The sequence below is a fragment of the Drosophila takahashii genome, chromosome 3R, assembly GCF_030179915.1.
Source record: "Drosophila takahashii strain IR98-3 E-12201 chromosome 3R, DtakHiC1v2, whole genome shotgun sequence".
Taxonomy (NCBI): Eukaryota; Metazoa; Arthropoda; class Insecta; order Diptera; family Drosophilidae; genus Drosophila; species Drosophila takahashii.
In genome coordinates, this window is record NC_091681.1 from 10,283,549 (window position 1) to 10,302,860 (window position 19,312).

The 19,312-nt window shown below is 38.7% G+C and overlaps 1 protein-coding gene across 5 annotated transcripts; it reads right to left on the reverse strand.

Moving 5' to 3' along the window:
* Positions 1-1,633: 1,633 nt before the first annotated feature.
* tacc (transforming acidic coiled-coil protein) lies at positions 1,634-18,851 on the reverse strand. Of its 5 annotated transcripts, XM_017142040.3 has the most exons (11): positions 15,135-15,766; positions 13,283-13,484; positions 10,706-13,066; positions 6,470-6,774; positions 6,224-6,288; positions 6,088-6,162; positions 5,930-6,034; positions 3,587-3,748; positions 3,369-3,518; positions 3,129-3,310; positions 1,634-2,819 (listed from the first exon to the last, which is right to left on the reverse strand). In XM_017142040.3, exons 1-11 carry the CDS (start codon positions 15,507-15,509, stop codon positions 2,812-2,814), a joined length of 3,990 nt encoding a protein of 1,329 aa, XP_016997529.2. In that variant the 5' UTR covers positions 15,510-15,766; the 3' UTR covers positions 1,634-2,811. The 5 variants fall into 5 exon arrangements, with proteins under 5 accessions (XP_016997529.2, XP_016997532.2, XP_016997531.2 ...); XM_017142043.3 differs by lacking the exon at positions 15,135-15,766 and adding an exon at positions 18,582-18,851 and having other exon boundaries at positions 1,634-3,310; positions 6,470-6,732; XM_017142042.3 differs by lacking the exon at positions 15,135-15,766 and adding an exon at positions 18,582-18,850 and having other exon boundaries at positions 1,634-3,310.
* Positions 18,852-19,312: the final 461 nt, after the last annotated feature.

Consider the following 19,312-nt stretch of genomic DNA (forward strand, 5'->3'; position numbering starts at 1 on the left):
AAAATATAGGTATAAAATATGTGCGGTTGCCTTTTTGAACAAATTTTTAGTAAGTTATAAAAAGCACGGGTATCATGTTTTTTTTTAATTATTTCATTTTTTCAAAAATGTCAAGGGAATAACTGTTATTCATAAAAATCAAAAAATAAGTTATTTTTTGATTTTTATTATAAAAATCAAAAAATAAAAATCATTACGGATTTGTAAACTACAATGGCTAATAAAAATTGTGGTGTATTTAAAAAATGTTTAGGACCCTTCTAAGTGCGTGATTTTTTTGTATGAAAAATTTACAATAACAGTTATTTTCGTTCCCTGCTTTAAATCCAATCCATTCTAAAGAATAGTAGTATACGAAATCCCCAAAAGCATGCTATGCTAAAAATAATTGTAAATGCTAACATTTTCATAGAAGCAGATACAAATGTTAAAGAGTGTAAAACAGGGACCGTAATCATTATAAGTTAAATAATAAAAATTACTTTGTAATGATTAAAATTCAATTTTTATATTTTACTTAGAGCATAATAATTATTTTTGATCAAAAAAAATAGGACTCAAAAATAATTTTTATTGATGATTTTTATTTTTTTTGCTCAAAATAAAACTCAAAACAGCCTCGCGGGCCTCCTGTAAGACTTTTCTCCAATCTGATTTCACAGCCGTTTAAGAGGCTATTAAAACTACCTCCACGATTTTTTGCAAATTTTTTTAACCACTTTTAAAAAAATGGCTTATCCCATGATTTGTATTTTATTTCAAAACCCATTAGCCTGACCTGCGACATAATGGAATATTGGGAGGAGAAACGCTTTGTATTCCCCTTTTTGTATCAACTGGCCAAGGTCGTACATTCAGTTCCCGCTACGCAAGTGAGCGTGGAAAGATCTTTTTCGGCCCTCAAAATGGTACTGATCGATCAAAGGTGTAACCTTGCTAATGAGGCTTTATCAAAATTATTATTCGTAAAATTAAATAATAAATAAATATGTTTGTAAAAAAATAGTGGAGGAGGTCCGCGAGGCTGTTATGAGTTTTATTTTGATTGGAATAAAATACATATCATGGGATAAGCCATTTTTTTAAAAGTGGTTAAAAAAATTTGCAAAAAATCGTGGGGGTAGTTTTAATAACCTTTTGAACGGCTGTGAAATCAGATCGGCGAAAAGTCTTACAGGAGGACCGCGAGGCTGTTATGAGTTTTATTTTGATCGGAATAAAATAAAAATCATAGGATAAGTTATTTTTACAAAGTGGTAAAAAAAATTGGCAAAAAATCGTGGAGGTTGCTTTGATAAGCCTTTAGACGGCTGTGAAATCAGATTGGCGAAAAGTCTTACAGGAAGCACGCGAGGCTGTTTTGAGTTTTATTTTGAGCAAAAAAATAAAAATCATCAATAAAAATTATTTTTGAGTCCTATTTTTTTTGATCAAAAATAAAGATTACCATTGAACAAAAAGATAAAAATCAAAAATTTAAAAATCATGGCGGGAATGCATAGATTGGACAAAGATAATTATTTGGGTGAAAATCATTTTTTTTTTAGGCCTATTATAAGTGGCCGATTTTTTTGTTTGAAAAAATAAAAATAATAATTATTTTCGGTCCCTGGTGTAAAATAAACGACATCGGTTTTATTGCAATTACATATTTTATTTATTGAATGCAACTCGTTCAATCACCCTTACGTACAACACATGCTCAGCACATCGTAAGTCATATGTGCTGCCATGTTTTAATACTATTAATGTGTTTTTACAGCGCATTGATATTTTATCCTTTCGTTTTCAAGTGTCAAACTACAATATTTACTCCGGGCTCTCCTTTGAAAACTTTCCCTAAAAGCGCTTGTTTGTGTCTGAGTGTTTCGTCTGTTTTTCTACTTTAGAAAAATATATATGTATGCTGTTATATATTATGAAGTAGCATTTTTCAGATTATATGGACTGGGTACAAATTTGTATACAATTCTCGTTTGTTTTTCTTCACTTCTCACTAGTGTGACCAACAATGTTAATTTGATCTTAAGAGTACAGTAAATGTCATAAATGGAAGTAAAATTCATTAAGAGTTGTCATTGGGGTCGTGGTTTTCAAATAGCTTACTACAATAAAAGGGATACAAATGTTGAGTCACCCATCATGCTCCCTCTTTAATTAAATTTATAATTTAACATACAAATTGAAAGAGAGCTTTTAAAAGCACTGAAAATCGACCAATCAATAAATCAAAAAAAGTAGCAGAATTGTAAATATATCTTTTGACTGGGGGTCCTAGCGATTTATCTATGTATTTCTCCTATGTAAGTCACCCTCTTCTAGTACGGGCAACCAAATAGTGAACAAAGCAAAACAAAAATGTAAATTTATGCATAAATAAATTTTTTGCGTGTATTTTGAATGTTTCCGGTTTGTTTTTTACGCTTTCTTGGTTTAGTAGTAGTAGTATGTAATACAGAGATATTCTTAGTACAACTAATACAAATTTTCAATTAAATTAAACTAAGTTTAAACTTAAACATTTAATAAAGGCGCGCCTCAAGCGAACGCTTTTCTTTATAATTTGCATTTGTATGTTGATTTAGCTGCCGTTGCACATAATCGATTTGCTTCTCTGGCCTTCTGCTAAACCACAAACGCATACAGTTTGCCGGCACAACTCACCGCCAGGTAATATCATAGAACATAAATCAGTAGACAGATTCGATACGATAGAGAATTAGTAACATTTTCCGGGCAACCAGACCCGTAAGGCGAAGGGAACTCAATGGGACTGCCTGTGACTTGTGTGAGTGAGTGTTTACGGGTCAACTAAAAATCTAGAAAAAGTATAATATGCGTCGGAACGTTAGGTGTACATCTTGAAATTCAACATTAATGTAGTTGGCAAAATGATACAATTGTGCATTCGCATTTTCTTAGTCAGCTAAGAGCACGCAACCGAGCAGTTATTACACTATGGTACGAATGGGGTTGATGATGATGACGCAGTTACAGATCTACGGACATGCTGCGAAATGGGCTCCACATGCCGGATGAGAGATGTTGTGATGAGAATGTGTGCGATTTTACAGCAACATATAAAATACATTCCGGGTAATCCACGGGTTGAGTTTAACTACTACCACCTTGTCCCTTTCCGTAGATGAGCTCCTCGCAGATCTTAAGCAGATCGGCGTTCTCGCGAGACTTCTGCTGCAGCTGCTCCGTCATCGACACCCGCGAGACCTCTTCCTTCTTGAGTAAAGCTTTCAGTTTTTTGGTCTCATCCGCATGCTCCCTCGCGTAGGTGTCCAGCTTTTTGTTGGCACTAGACCGGGAAAAATATTTGTTATATAAATGCTTTTAAAAACAAATGAATAGCTTACATCTCCAGCTGTTGCATGGCATGGTTTTTCATCTTGTCGTAGCGCTGTTCCTGCAACCGCAGATTGTCCATCATCTGCTTCCGCTCCGCCAAAAGCGTCTCCTCGTTGCTTTTGAGTTGCGAGGTCATCTCTTTGCTCTTTTCGTATTTCCTGCAATAATAAATCGATAAGTCTGTCGTGCAAACAAGTAAAACTTGGTCCGTTGAGATAGTGCTTACACATGCAGATCGGAGAATGTCGTTTCCAGCGATGTTAAGTGATGGTAATTGGCGTCCCGGTCTGCTTGCACTTCCTGCAATTGACGCTCGTGAAGCTGCGCTTGCTGTTCCTTTTCACTGATCAGCTCCGCTATGGCCTTCTCATAAGCCTCGATGACACCGCTGTTAAGAAAAATGAACAACATTAAATATCATGTTAAATTATTTTTTTTCTTGTAGATTAATATATATATAAATTAATTATACAAAAAAACGTTTTAAGTCAATCAGACAATTAGTACAATTGTTCTAAAAAGAAAAAGTATTGTTTGATTTTGAACGGTTCAATAAAATATTTAAAGTTAAACAAGAAAGGAAGCTAGCTTCGGCCAGCCGAAGCTTATATACCCTTGCAGATCATTCCTATTAATTAACAAATCGCAAAAATGTTAAATTTTCTAATATTTCTCATTAATATATAAGATATAGTTGTCCGATCCGGTCGGTTCCGACATATATACTACCTGCAATAGAAAGAAGACTTTTGCGAAAGTTTCGTCCCGATAGCTCAAAAACTGAGAGACTAGTTTGCGTAGAAACAGACAGACGGACAGACGGACATGGCTAGATCGACTCGTCTTGTGATGCTGATCAAGAATATATATACTTTATGGGGTCGGAAACGTCTCCTTCACTGCGTTGCAAACTTCTGACTGAAATCATAATACTCTCTGCAAGGGTATAAAAATAAAACTTCCCAGGTGGGTTTTTTATATTCTTAAACTAAATGTAAAAGCAGAATGGATTTACGTTAATTTTTGGCGGAGATACAGTGAACGCCTTTTTTTAAAAGCTCTGTGTTTTAGATGTGAGTGCTTTTTTCTCGAAGCCACGTTTTGAAAGTCCGTATTTATCGGCATTTCTTAAACGGCTTAACCGATCGTTTTCAAACTTGTCGCATATTTTTCTGCATGAAAAAACACGCCCCCTGGGAAGTTTTTTATTTTTAAACTTTAAATATTTTTTTTAAAGCCCAAAGTCGAATTTTTTAGCTGAAAAAGCTTTTTTGGTTTTACATTTCGTTTAAGAATAGAAAAAGCCGCCCCCTGGGAAACTTGATTCTTATTTCACAGTGCAACATGCAAAATGTAACCGCAATTTTGATTTCATGGACGTAGAGTACTCATCAAAATAAGCTAAAACCCATTTAGGTTTCTCTGGCTTAGCTCGCGTTAAAAAAAATGTTCGCTCATTTTTCGAAAAATTTGACTTTTTAATTAAAAAAAACAAGAGAGGAAGCTACCTTCGGCCCGCCGAAGCTTATATACCCTTGCAGATAAAAGAATGCTCACTCGGTGCAGTTCTAGGGATTCCAGATTCAGCGTTTCTATTTATTTAAATTTAGTTTTTAAGTAGTCAAGAATCAAAACGCCTACTTCCTACAAAGTTACAATGAATTTTCCTATATTTCTATGAATATTCCTATGGGATTCTTAAGATATAGTGGTGCGATCCGGCTCGCTCCGACATATGTACTACCTGCAATAGAAAGAAGACTTTTGGAAAAGTTTCATCGCGATAGCTTTAAAACTGAGAGACTAGTTCGCATAGAAACGGACAGACGGACAGATGGACAGACGGACAGACGGACATGGCTAGATAGACTCGGCTATTGGTGCTGATCAAGAATAAATATACTTTATGTGGTCGGAAACGTCTCCTTCACTGCGTTGCAAACATCTGACTGAAATTATAATACCCTCTACAAGGGTATGACAAGAGAGAATGCTATAGTCGGGTGCCCCGACTATCAGATACCCGTTACTTAGCTAAAAGGAGTGCAAGGGAGATGAAGATATAAAACTTTGATCGGGCATTACTTTTTAACCAATGGTCCGATTTGAAAAATTCTTCTACATTTCGATAGGTAAATACAACAAAACTTTTATAATTGAAAAAACCCGCCCCCTAAGAAGTTTTCTTTTTTATTTTTTAACGTTTAATACTTAACCGCTCAAAATCAAAATTATATTTTTTTTTAGAAAATTTAACATTTACTAATTTTAGCCTAACTATTAAGGTTTTTGTCCGATTGCCTTAGACCTTTTTTGTACAATCTTAAGAAAAAAATTAATTTTTTTTTGCAAGCGATTTTTTTATGCTAAAAACACTAAACCCCTTATAATAAATAAACCAATTTTGACAAAGTCCTGACCTAACAAAAAAATGTGGCTTTCCCATTTGAAATATATTTGTGGGCCAATAAAGTTAAAAATCCATCCTACACTTTTTGTCATGGGCTCATCGACCCATTCTAATTTATAAAAAATGGTATTCGTCAAGTACCAGAGAAGCGAGACTCACTTTAGCTTTGCATTTGTTTTATCTTTTTCTGTGATACGTTTAATAAGCGCTTCCTCGCGTAGTTCTCCCTCCTTGAGCTTCTTCTCAATGTCTTCGGACCTCGTCCTAAAAATGAACAGAACTTTAGATGACACTTAGAGTTGGTAAGATCAACTTACACTTCATTTTTGATTTTCTTTTCTAGCTCATCCATATTGTTGTAGTTATGGGTCTTATTATCCTCCGTATTAAGGCTGAAAAAAATAAATAAAGTAAGATGGTGGTACAAAAATAAATCATTCAGCTGTTACTCACTTGGAATTATCGAAGGTTTTGTTGCAATCGTTATCAATGACGTCCACACTCATTTTAACATGCTTCTGCGGAAATCAATCGAAATTATTAGTCAGTTCAATTATATATTCAGCCCCTATCACCCCAACTGACTTCCCGAAAAGATGTGTAATAGTGGGGTGATCGATTTCTTTTTTGAACAATATCAAGAATGTGCAAACCATCCATATTTTGATATATTATCAGCAACCCTAGTTTATAGCTTACTTTTGTCCTATCCACAGGCGGCTTAAAGTCCAATTTCTTGGCGGTTTCTTTGGCACTGGGTATTATTCCAAACGATTGGTTGCCACTTGTTTCGTGCTCCTCCAATGTGGGACTTAGGACCCGGTTTTGATTCTGGTTTGAACCCAGAATATTGAGCAGCGCCTGCTCTTGTTGACTTGGATGATTGACGGGCACGGGCGCTCCAAGGAGAGGATCAAACTTCAGCAGCAGCGAACTGCGATCGATGGGCGCATTATTGCTGCCTTTCGTGTACAAATATTCAAAATCTGATGAGTTCAGTATTACTGTGGATGGTGTTTTTTGGGTGTATATGATTATGTTAGATGAGTGCATGCGCGTGCATTTTGTTGTTTTGTGCGGAAAGAAGAAAAAATACAAAAACAATAGTTAGTCACTGGATTTAACTGATCCATTTCGGATTTTATTCAGTTCAATTCAAATAAACGCCAACGTCAAGGCCTTGACCTTCTCTTCGGGAATGTAACATAATTGGGTAAGGTATATCGGTACTTTTAGAATGAAAATACTTCTGTGAAAAAGGGAATGGATAAAACGCCCCTTAAAAACATGGAAATAATGTAAATAGGTGGGAGTAAATAGATACACAGAATTGGTTCAAGTATCTTGGTTTTAAAGAGCTTAGAACTACTATTAAATTTCTATAACATCGATAACACAACTCATACAAACTCATACTTTCAGGCAATCTAATTGATAATTTCAACCATTGTTGATTTATATTATTTTTTTAATTGGCTTGTTTTACTATCATTAATACCAAGTATTTTTCTTTATATCTAATCAATATTTTTGACAATATTAACACTGTGCCCTATCAGTTCTAAGCAGACTTTACGCGGATTCCATTTTACACAATATGTATTATTGCTAAGAAACAACAAAAAAATAACTAAACATTTTAATTCTCATTGAGATATACATATGTTGTTAAAATAAATTCGATTTTTTGAGATAACCGTGATATGTATTGGTTCTTGAAAAAAGCTTAAGACAAAAGGAAGAACGACGACAAAAAGAAAATAAGATAGGGCATGACTCAAAGCGAGTATGCCTCCCAGTTCAACCCCAAATCCAGATCCCAAAGGGGCACGAAAATGAGGTGTGCCTGTTCTGCATAGAAGCCGCATTATTATTGTCACAGTACACATAAAACAATTTATATAGTTCTTAAAATTTGGGATATTCCTAATAAAACAATTCTGAGAATGTAAAATTAAATTTTCAAATATGTAAACTTTGTTTTATTTCTTGTATAAACGATTTGGTCTCAAGAGAGTTCTAGGACAAATAGGATAGTGTTATGGCCAAGGTAGACCCTGTTTTTTTTTAAGTGCACATGGAAATGGATTGGAGAGAATACATAAACAACTGCGAAACCCAGCAATGGCATTAAAAATAGTGAAAAACCCGGGCAGGCCCAGATATTAAATGCAGGTCACAACTAAAGGCTGACATGTAAATGTAATGTAGCTTTATGCATTTTCCGTTTTGAAAACAGCGGACCAAAACAAAACAAAGCAAAGGAAAACGTCGGCTTGTGAGTCATTTTATGCAATCGACAAATGGTTTCCGAAAGTGGGTTGATTCAAGGAGAAGAGAAATTGAGAGAGCAGGAAGGAGCGAGGGAGCAGCTCTTCACACTGCGCTGCATTTTAATTGCGTGTCTTTGACAAGGTTTATATTTTCAAGATTTTCCACAGTTATTCACATAATAATGTTAGCCGTGACCACGCAGCGCCCGAAAAACACCCACACGTATTCGTACAAAAATACACTAATACGCAGACCGAATCACACAATGAAACTTCACGCTCTCACTCTCACATATTATTTTTTCTTAGCGATTCGGAGACTTGTCTTCTGGCTTTATTTATGCTTATTTGTTGTTTTTCTTCTGCACAGCTGCTGGTTACATTTCCATTTCCCATCACTTCTGGCGAGGTAAACTCAAAAAAAGTCCTCTCTAGCCTTAGTAAACAAACAAATAATTCTGATTTTGCGTTTTTCAAATTACATTTGCCGATTTAGCAGCTTGACTATCCCAAGATTAAACAGCAGTAGGGTACCGATGGATATAGCGACGTCAGATGTTGAAAACTAACTGAAATGGAATTTCTTATTGCTTATATTCTCTCCGCAAGTCCAATAAGAAAACCAGCGCACGCACGCAAGCGAGCGAGAGAGCGAACGGACGAGCCTGAATTCTGACTGGAGTGCGGGACAGTGACGCGTATTCAGCAGTCAGCAAGTGCGCAGAGAGAGCTAGTTCGAAAGAGAGAGCGCTGTGTACACGTTGTCTGTTTGGAGTTGTGCTACCTCCACCACATCCCACCCCCACCCACAAACCCCTCTCACTGTCTATCTCGCTCTGCTGCAGTTGAGTGCATGACGAGTTCTAAGTTGAATTCCTATGCGCTTGGGTGTTGGTGTGTGTAAGTGGGAGAGAGCATTCGATGGGTCACAGTGGGGCTTCGAAACTAATAACATTTAGAGCTGAATAATAGGCATTTGTTTATGATTATAATTTAAAGATGGCAAATATTAGCCTTAATTTTAAAAACAAAAAAAATATGCCTATAATTTTGTTTGGTAGCATTATCTAAAAATAAAAAATTATCTTCGACCAAGTTCATGAAAATCAACGGGGTTTATGCCCAAGGTCTTTTTTGTCAAGCACACCCCCAATTCAGATAATGCAAATGTTCTATTGAAAAGGAATGATCCATTAAAAATAAGATCAATAAAATGCTGGATACGCTAGCTTTAAAAAACATGCCATAATTAAGAGCATTTGTCTGCCACTGCATGACTGATTTAAAGCATATTAATGGATTTACGATATTAAAGCAGATTAGCTATTAGCGAGTACCCACTGTGCTCTACTGAAGCTTCTATGAATGATGAGAGCGAGGTTGGAAATTCGACGTTGGTGTGTGATTGTTTGAGTATGGGAGATAGTCAGAGATGCATTTTCCTAGTCAGCGATAACGATAAATTAGGCACCCATTTCGAATATTCAAACCGATCACACAAAGCATATTACTTTAAATAATTCGACAGATTGTTGGAAATAATTTCTGTTGCATAAGTAAGCTATTATAAAATTTCCCAATGAGCTCTGGTAATTACCCAAAATAAGCATGCGCTCATCGGGGCACAAATACTCATATAAAGCCTTTGAGCTGCAAAAAAAGAAACAAAAACTGACAGCGTTTCTTCAATTATACAAAGTGACATCACAGCGAAGTGCTTCCTCTTATTACCCGCATTTATACTCGCGTACGATATTTTGCTGATAAGGGCTTTGAGAGAGACAAAAAGAGCTGAAGAAATAAAAGAGAATTGCAATGGATTGGTAGGAGAAAGTAGCAATGAGTGGGAGCGGCGATGGAAAAAGAGAGAGTGCGCTTAATGCGGTATTTTCCACCAGAGAGCAGCAAAAAAAAAATGCATTTACAGCAACGACCAAAACAACAACAAAACCAGGAAACGGGAACAAAATGTGCAGACATAAAATGTATAAAACAAAAAATCATTTCCCGCACTCCATATTCTGCCATTGAAAGATAAAATATGCCACTAATTGGCATTTTGTGCCCCCTAATGTTTTAGTGTGCTCTTTTGGCTGTTCGAGTATTTCCCCCCTTGTTTTCCCTTTCCTGATTTGAAGTTCAGGTTCATTGCCTTGCATGAGTTTGTGGGTTTATTTTTACAGTTATATATCGCCGCGATATAGTCCATGCAGACGAGGAAAACTCTATGCAAACATACGTACAGATACATATATATGAATGTTTGTATGGTCTCGAGTTCAAAGGGTCCTTAATATTTCAAGTTCAAAAGTTTATGAGTGCTGGTGTTTCGGAAATGGCTGATGAGCTAAGGTCACGAACATGCAAAGGAATCGTCGGCGCAGTACAACTTGCATAAGAGGGAACTACGGTCAAACTTCTATAGCAAGATTTTTTGGGCGATTGCTTAATTTGTCCACACCACTTTATAATAATAGACTTTTAACTTTAAAAATGTCTAGCAAGATCAATAATCCAAAAATATAGTTTTCAAATAAATTTGAAACACCGTAAGCAAAATAAATTATAAGTGGCGCTAGGCTGATATTCAGCATCAGAAGTTTGACTGTAATTACATGTACTGGCACATTCCTAAAAAATAATATAATGGGTTTTTGCTTACAGTTCTGATTGCTGGCGCCATCCTGGAATTCAGCATCGAAGCCCGGCTCCTCCTCGCCAGCTGCACCTCCTCTCTGCCGGCTCATGACAGCAGCTGTTTTTCCTCCAACCGCTTCGGGAGCATTGGCCTTAATCTTGGCTTGGTTGTTGAAGCCACTGCTGGTGAACTGAGGGGTCTTGAACATGTCATCAGAAACCGGAGATATAGCACCAAAGTGTTCGACAAAAACATCGTCCTTTTCATCGCTAGCGCTGAGAGTAGCCTGCTCCTTGGCGGACAGGGCTTGCTCCTCTAGGACAACAGTTGCATTTCCCAGCGGCGAGACCGGAGATCTCGCCTCATGGATGGGGCCTCTCTTAAGATTTTGATGGGTGGGGATCGGTGGAGAATTTAAAACCGGTGCTTGTGTTTCCTTTCGATTTTGTTGAGGTGACTTGATCACAGTCACCTCTTCCACCCTCATGGAGACATCCACATCCATGGCATCGTCAGCCATAGTATCCCCGAGTACCTCTATCGCTGGAGTTGCATTTTGCTCCAAGCAGAAGGTGCGGCGCGGATTTTCCTTTTCCATGCAGAAAGTCCTTCGCGAATTCGCCTCCTCCTTTTCCGCTGTGGATTGAATGACCGAAAAAGTGCGTCGCTGGTGATCGTCGACCGATCCAAGACTTACGGCAAATGTTTGGGAACCCTCAAAATCCGCCGTATCGGCCTCTAATTTGTTATCCGTTATCCTACCGCTGTCGAAGGTCCCATTCAATGGAGTGGGCGAAAGCTCGCTCATGGGCAAAGTTTCGTTGAGCTGTTCCTGCTTCTCCGGACTCGGCTGTGTTAGCTGAATGACCACTGCTGACTTGGATATAGCTCCAGCTCCAAAAACGCTTTGCTTGCGATCCAAAGACGGTTCAACTACAGCCTTCTCCAAGTAGGGCATATCTTCCTGCTCTGGTGGAGCATGTGGCGATCGAGGAAAGTGGGACGGTTTCTCCGCTGGTCCTTTGATGGGAAAACTAGGTGAGGTGGGCTCCGAGTGGCTAGCCATGGTGATACTACCTCCCAGATCCAAAGATAAAGGCGTCGTGGATCGCTTTTGTGTTGGTGTGACTGCCACAACCGTAGGGGGGCGATGAGGCGGCTCCTTTAGTTCCTCCTTCTCCAACGTTGATGCATCCAAATCATCGGGCAAGGGCAACTCTCTCAAAGCCATGAATTCCAGTTCCTCGGCGGTTTTTGGGCGATGCGTTGGTATGGGCGGAGAAAGAGGCAGCTCCTCTCTTTTGGCCTGGAGCATCGGTATGGGCGGCGAGAGTGGAGCTGTTTGGTTGACTAATGGTGGCTCCAATTTATCCTGAGGCTCTGCAATATTCTGATCTGATTGATGATTTGGGAAAAGGTTTTGTGAGGAAGCCTTTTCTTTTTCCTCGGAAGCTTGCAATGGAGGGGAGGTTGAAGTAGGCGTCTGGGATTCCATTTGAGTCCGAGGCGAACTTATTTCCGTGCCATTATCCACTCTCATGGAGACATCCACTTCCATTGGCTCAAACTCTTCCCCATTTATTCTCTCCTCGGTGGCTTCCACAGCTGGTGATGCATTTTGTTCAAAACAGATGGATGCTTCTGTTATTTCGGTTACCGGTATTGTTTCTACTAAAACTGGAGTTTCCTGCTCTTCGCTACGGCATTCTAGTGGAGATCTGGCTTCTTCCGTAGAGAGTTTCTCGGGCTGATGTTGCGCCTGAGGTAGTTCTGGTTCGTCCACCTGCGCATTATGAATCGGATGATCATCAACTTCCAGTTTCTGTAATACTTCTTCCGGACATAGCCGTTGTGTTTCCGGACTTTCTTCCTTCTTCTCAAACTCTTCGCACTCTTTCCGTTGGGATGTCTCAATAGCCTGCTCAGACTCTTCTGATTCTCTTAAGGGCGATTCTTGCGTTTCCCGTTCTGAAACCAACTGTTGTTCCAGAACCGAAGTTCCTTCTATGCTCCTTTGCTCCTGCTTTCCATGATACTGCAGAGGATCCATCTCTGGGGCTGGCTGAGATTTGCAAATTATTTCCTGATGCAAAAGCTGATGATCCTCGGGACCCAAAACATCCTTTAACATTTCCATGGTTTCATTGATATCATCCACATCCATGGCTTCATAGCTGACGTTGTTGTGCTGGCTGACCGCCAGAGGATCTACGAATTCGTGCTCCAATGTGGCAGTCGAGGTCATGGACAACTGTTGCTCCAGCACATCGTTGAGGGCACTTGAATATGCCTCCAACTCAGAGCGATCTCCTGTATACCGCTCGCTATGAAGCGATAAACACTCCACGAAAACATCCGAGTCCGAATGGTTTGAATTGAGTTGAGCTGCAGGTTAAAATTGAAGTAAAGTAAGTTTCAATGGAAAATATAGATATAGATATTTATTTATTTAAAGAAAATTGCTTATACAATTGCTGTCGACAAAACTTTGCTCGTAAGAAATTGTATATAATCGGAAATGTGTTCTCGAAAACTCTTGAATCGACTTTTAAGCAATGTTCATCTTTTGTGGGGTTTGACTTTTGTGAAGCCACTACTTACCATCCATTTCGGCATTTAAAGAAGCCAGCTCTGGTATTTGCGTCTCGTCGAATTCGGGAAGACCTCCGAATTTTGGAACAGCGTCCGCATCCAACTTAGGGCAACCTGTTGCCGCCGTCTGATGGCCCAGAGCAGCGGCCAAAGCCTTCTGTTGCTCCATGCTCGGTGGCTTGGGACTGGGCTTCACCGCCAGCGGACTCAGCTGCCAAACGAAAGATGCAGAAAACGAAAGAAAATTAATTAAAATTCTGCATCGCGTGCGGCATGATTTGAAAGAAAAGTTATGAAAAATAATGTGAGCTGGCTGAGGAAAAATAAACATAATCCAAACAATTGGCAGACGAAAAACGTAAACAAGCGATGATGGGGTTGGGAAATTGAAGATGATCACGGACAGCAGCTGCTTGGGCATTTAATTACGAATTCTTGACACATTGCCTGAGTGACGGTTCGTAAGAGCTTCGGGTGTTGACATAAATAGGCCCGTTCTAGGCAAAGAAGGTTTTACATCTGTTTATACTTGTGGGCTTATAATTTCACTAGGTATTAATTTTATGCATTTAGTAACATTTTTGCAAGGATTATAAGAATGTAATGGCATGTTACCACATATAAATCAGAATAAAATTCAAATCCTATAAAGTGAACAGCAAACAAAATCTTAGCGCCCATGAGAGTAAAAAAAAGGAGCAAAAAAATGGAAAAAACTTAATATAACTAAACATGGGCGATATTGCTTGCACCCATCTTAGATACTCCCCACACTTGGCCAACTAAGAGCACACATTTGAATCAGTCGTCGCAGTCGGTCAGTCAGTCGACAAGCAAATGTCATTAATTTAAAAGCTAGCCAAGACGTGAGAAATCGGGGATATGGAGGGCGGGGAAACAGATTGGGAGGCATGAGGTGGGCAGATGAATGTGAAACTGGGTCGGCGTCAGCTTTTGTAAAATGTGAAACGAACATACGGCGGGATTTTATGTGACCGGCCCGGGTCCGTCATGTTTTCCGTCTATTCATGGTTTGGGTGCAATGTTCTACTCGCTGAATTTAATTAGAGCGCATTATTGTACGATGACTGCGGCAAGGTTAAAGTCAGCGAAGACGAGGAAAGAGGGCATGTGTTAGCCTGAATATGGGTGCGCCATTGAACAAATTGGAAGTAGGGTAAAAGGTAAAAGCCGGATGAATTATATTACCCAAAATATCCCTTATGCAACGGAATTGACTAATTTTACGGAGAAAATATTTTGCAACAAGAAAACCAATAAAGAAATGTTTGGTTTTAGGAATGAAAATTATGTAAATTAAAAACGATTCTTAATATATTCTTTTTAAAAATGTAAGTACATCCACGTTTCCTTTAAATGTATATTGACAATACACTTTATAAGGGAATCTTTTTCTGGGAAGTGAAGAGAAACACATATTATTTGCATGGGCATTCAGCCAAATAAAATGTTAAATTGCCACGTCATTTAAAATATTATTTTTTGCAACGCAATAGGCTAAGATAAATATTGAAACAATTTTTCTCAAAACAAATTGGATTTTGGTAAACTGATTTGACTAGATAAGTACTATAACCGGAGCAAATAATATTTTTTACATTATCACTAAAGCATTGTTTAAAATTATCGAGCTTGATTTGAGTATTCATAAAACAAATAAATCAGATTTGTCTATTTGGAAAAGCATATAATACATTATGGATAGGATCGAAGACATCTACGTTAATGTTTAACAAACATCGGACTAAAATTAGAACACTCTCCGCAGGGGTAAAAATAAATCGAATAAAACGCAAAACAAACGGTGGACTAGTGAATGTTAAACTTTTTGGGGACATACCTCGCCACTCATGGCCTGTAAGTGCTCCATTTCATTAGCACTGACTTGGTTTAGATTGACGTTTATCTCACTTAAGAGTTGCTGGATGGTTTCCCTACTACTACTGCTGCTGCTGCTTTCGGGGGCAGCATGTGTGATTGAGACAGGAAGACTGCAGTGCTGTTCCTCCAATCGCAGCAGATCCTCTGAGGCAGACTCCAGAAGTGTGTCCAAGTGCGATGGGATGGGTGGAACTCCTTCATTATCCCCAGGTGACGGATGGGGATCCGTGGGTCTGATAACTTCTGAGGCATCCATACCCGCTGGCTGAGTGGCGGTAATGCCAGTGGTGGCGATGCTCTTGGGCCTTTTGATTATGCTCGCGATGAAGTCCATGATGGTCTACGCACGATTAACTCCTAATACGCGTTACGGTTCACTTGATTCCATAAACCGATGGATCGATCGAATTTCTTGGTTGGCCTTAAGTGTTTTTTCCTTTTTTCGGTCTTTCCGTTGTGACACTGATTTCGGCTCGCCTACTAGGTAAAATCTCAACTGTGATTTTCCGCCTTCCGCTCTGTCATTATATTGGGTAATACCGCCGGGATTCTCGCGACCCGTCGGCGCGTACGTTTCTCGCTAGCTCCCGATCTTGTCTGTCTTTGAAATCAATTTAAAAATATTTTCGTTTTCAATTCGCTTTGCTCCGCTCAGCGGCACACAAGCACAAATGCTTTTGGGCAAGGCGAGAGTGTGGGGGACCGACCGAAAGAGAGCGAAAATTTGAATGGCATCCACATAACGATCCGGATGTTTTTGTATGTCTATGAGTTTGGATCGTTTCTAGCCCTCATTGCGGTTCTCCCTTTATCAGCACGCACCCCTCTCAATTTTAGTGTTATCTCTTCCCGCTCTCTAATTCTCATAGGACGGACGGGATAGAGTCACAAACATATCGGGATATATACTCCTTTCTTTATTGGATTTTTAAGTCTCGTGATAAAACCGTACGTGTCACGGAAACTCGAGTGTTTTTAGTTTTGGACATTTTTATAATTTCAGTCGGAAGTTACAAAATTTGTAATACAAATCTCTAAGGATCGGACAACTATATTAAATATAATAGAAAATCAGTTAAAGGTTCGAGCTTTTTCATCATATTCCTTATCCTTTTGGGGAATATTATATTTTTATAATTCAGAATTAAGAACTATTTAAAAAAAATATTAAAACTTGGAATATTGGTGATTTTATCCTATTATCTTTTACTGAGGGGTGTAGCACTTTTTAATATTTCAACACTTCGAATACATTCGTTCACAAGAACTTTTGTTAAACTTTATAGATGATTGTAGATCTGGGGTCGGCACAGAATATGTTTGCTAACGTTATAGGAAGAGCTATCCTATAAGCCGCATAGGAAGCTGCCCCGATGTAAGTTAATGATAGCCCAGTATTTAATGCGTTAGAACTTCAAAAGTGAATAGCAAAAAGTTTCACGATTTTCGCTTTTTAAAAAAACGATATTACATATAATAATTATTGCAATTGGGCAGCTATGCAGTATGCTTTTTTCAGCATACACATATCAATAATCACGTCGATCGCCGATCGCTTAGGCGCGCGTGGGAGAACGAATGCAATTTAATTTATATAAGTATATAAGCTGCTTAATTGGCACGTAATTTAGTGCAATGCCAACAGTGCGGGCGCCAGATGACAACCTTCTGGTCTGAACTGCAATGGAAAACTGAAAAACTAGACAAGCCTTAGACTCAATTCAGACTGAAATGCAGTGAAAAACGTAAGACACCGCAAATAAGCCTAAATACTCAAAGAGGGGGATAGAAAACGAGGGAAATATAAATAGGGCAACCGTCTACTGCTAACGAATAAAAGTCTTAGCCAAACAGCTGGAAGAACCCTGAACACAATTTCTATGTAGATTTAAATTTATACACATTTCTAGAAAGTAATTCTTAAAAATATTATATTATATTATAAAATATTACGGATAGTGGAACATTACTCTAAGGACTCAGCTGTTATACATATGTATATTCGCTTGATTTAGAATATTTTTTGCGGTGTAGCCCTAGTGGATGCCAAGTGACATGCAATCCCACAGCCGTTGTTGCGCATCACGGCGTACTATCTGCAAGTCGAGTCGAATCGAATCGAGGAAGTGCTCCACATTGCCCAACGGCTGACTTAGCATATTTGGCGAGAAAATCTAAGGCAGTGAAACGGAATCCCACACGATGGGCCATGACGAGGTGGCAATAGTTAGATGTTGGCTTTAGCAATGCGTGACAGGTGACAAGATATCACTCGGCAGTGGGAAACGGAACATAATACAGGTGGTGTTGTACCATATGAAGTTTATAAATCAAACAGAGTTTGTCTCTCCTGAATTTTCCGAGAATAGTTACAAATTAAGGATAAAATTTTTTAGGCATGACATATTTTCAAGCTCTAATATTATTTTAAAAAGGTTTTTTTAAAGACTAAATCGTAAGCAGACGAAAATTTCTGGTTAGTCCGACATAAAACTGATACAAATATACAACTTTTTGATTGTTTATAGTCGGGGACCAGAATCTTATACGTGGCACATGGTGGCCTAAAGTATAAAAATTGAATAGGAAACTTTGGCTGAAATTCGAATAACCCATGCAACAACATGGGAAAAATTAAAGCAAACAAATATTGGGGAAAAGGCGACTATAACTGAACTATAAATAGGCGAAAAACAAATGTAGACAACAAGGGTGGAAGCATCTGCAGATCATCCTTAAATACCATCGTTGGTGGCGAAAGGGGAGATAGAGTTTAATGACTTTTAGTCAAACTCCAGATCCAAAAGAGCCATTTAATGGCAGTATTCCATTTTGAAGTAGTGGACACTGAAGATTCGGTCGGACGATCTACATCAGCAGATTATATTTTGATTTCAATAGTATTTAGCATATGGACAATGGAAAATGTCAAGAGGCAGCAGGCTCCCTCAGATGTCGGACAAACAACATGAGGAAGAGTTCACTTATTGGAAGATCACTTGGCATACCAGATTCCCTGTCCCGTCGTCCGACTTTGTGGTCATTTTTCCGGCCGAGGCCCTCGATTTCTTTGTCTTGCCCGGCTTATTGCCCATTTTCGGGGTGGAGCTACGGCTGGTCTGGACACTTGGGATGGACAATGTCCGGCGAACACCGATCGACTGGAAGCTCTGGTCGTCGACAGCTGCCACAGGGGTAATAAAAACAGCGCAAGCTAATAATATATACAATGTACAAATGCGAATAAAGGAAAATGGCACAACAGATCGAAGCATTACCCCATACATATGTGTATTGTATTCCAGGGCATCTTGTGCACACGCTAGAAAGTGAATGTTTTGGCACATCGCACATGGTCGGGAGTCGGGGGACGGGGCACGCCCCCAAGTTCAGTTAATCCGCTTACCTTAACGCCGCCATCGTTTTTGTTGATCTCCCGCAAAACTCCGCGACCGCCGATTCCCATTCCCAAGCCATTGTCTGCACCATCGAATTCCATGGCATATGTCCCAGATGCAGCGCTCTTCTATTGGCCGATTGCACAGTTTTCACTAAAAGTGTTGCGTTTAAGGGGAAAACTCTTGAGTATCGCTATGTTCAAAAGGGTGACGCGAATTTTCAGCTTTGCTTTTGTGTAAAATGCCGCTACAATTTGAAGAAGCATGAATTGCAGTGTGACCGCGCGTACGTCCGGTTAAAATACTAGTTTCTGTGTTTTGGTATATTTAAAACTATCGTAACCAACACAACCGAAACAGCTGCTGTGCTGGTTGTAAATAAACATTTAGGGGATTCCCTATACTGTTGACTTGTTCAATTTTGGTCGGCTGTTAATCTTGAAAATGTTATTGAATCGTTGAAAACCAGTCATAGCAATTCTGTAAGTTCTTATTATTTACTTTAAAATTTAAATTCCAAAGAAATAAAAAATGAAAAAATTCCTGAAATTTTTAGTTACATTTTCAAAATTTATTACTATTTAGATTGCTGTTTATGTCCTTAACGACTATAGACAACGACTCTTACAAAACAGTACATGTTTAAAAAATGTACAAGCAATTTTTTATATAAAAAACATCGCCAGTGTGATGAGTATATACAAACGAAAGTATCGATATTCGAAACCAACCATCGATG

Excerpts from the sequence above, each read along its gene's own strand:
- tacc (XM_017142039.3), bottom strand. The coding sequence starts at position 15,509 with ATGGACTTCATCGCGAGCATAATCAAAAGGCCCAAGAGCATCGCCACC. Across the intron at positions 13,067-13,282 it reads TTTAAATGCCGAAATGGATG|CTCAACTCAATTCAAACCAT; the intron begins GTAAGTAGTGGC and ends TTTAACCTGCAG. Across the intron at positions 6,035-6,087 it reads AAGAAAATCAAAAATGAAGT|GACGAGGTCCGAAGACATTG; the intron begins GTAAGTTGATCT and ends GTTCATTTTTAG.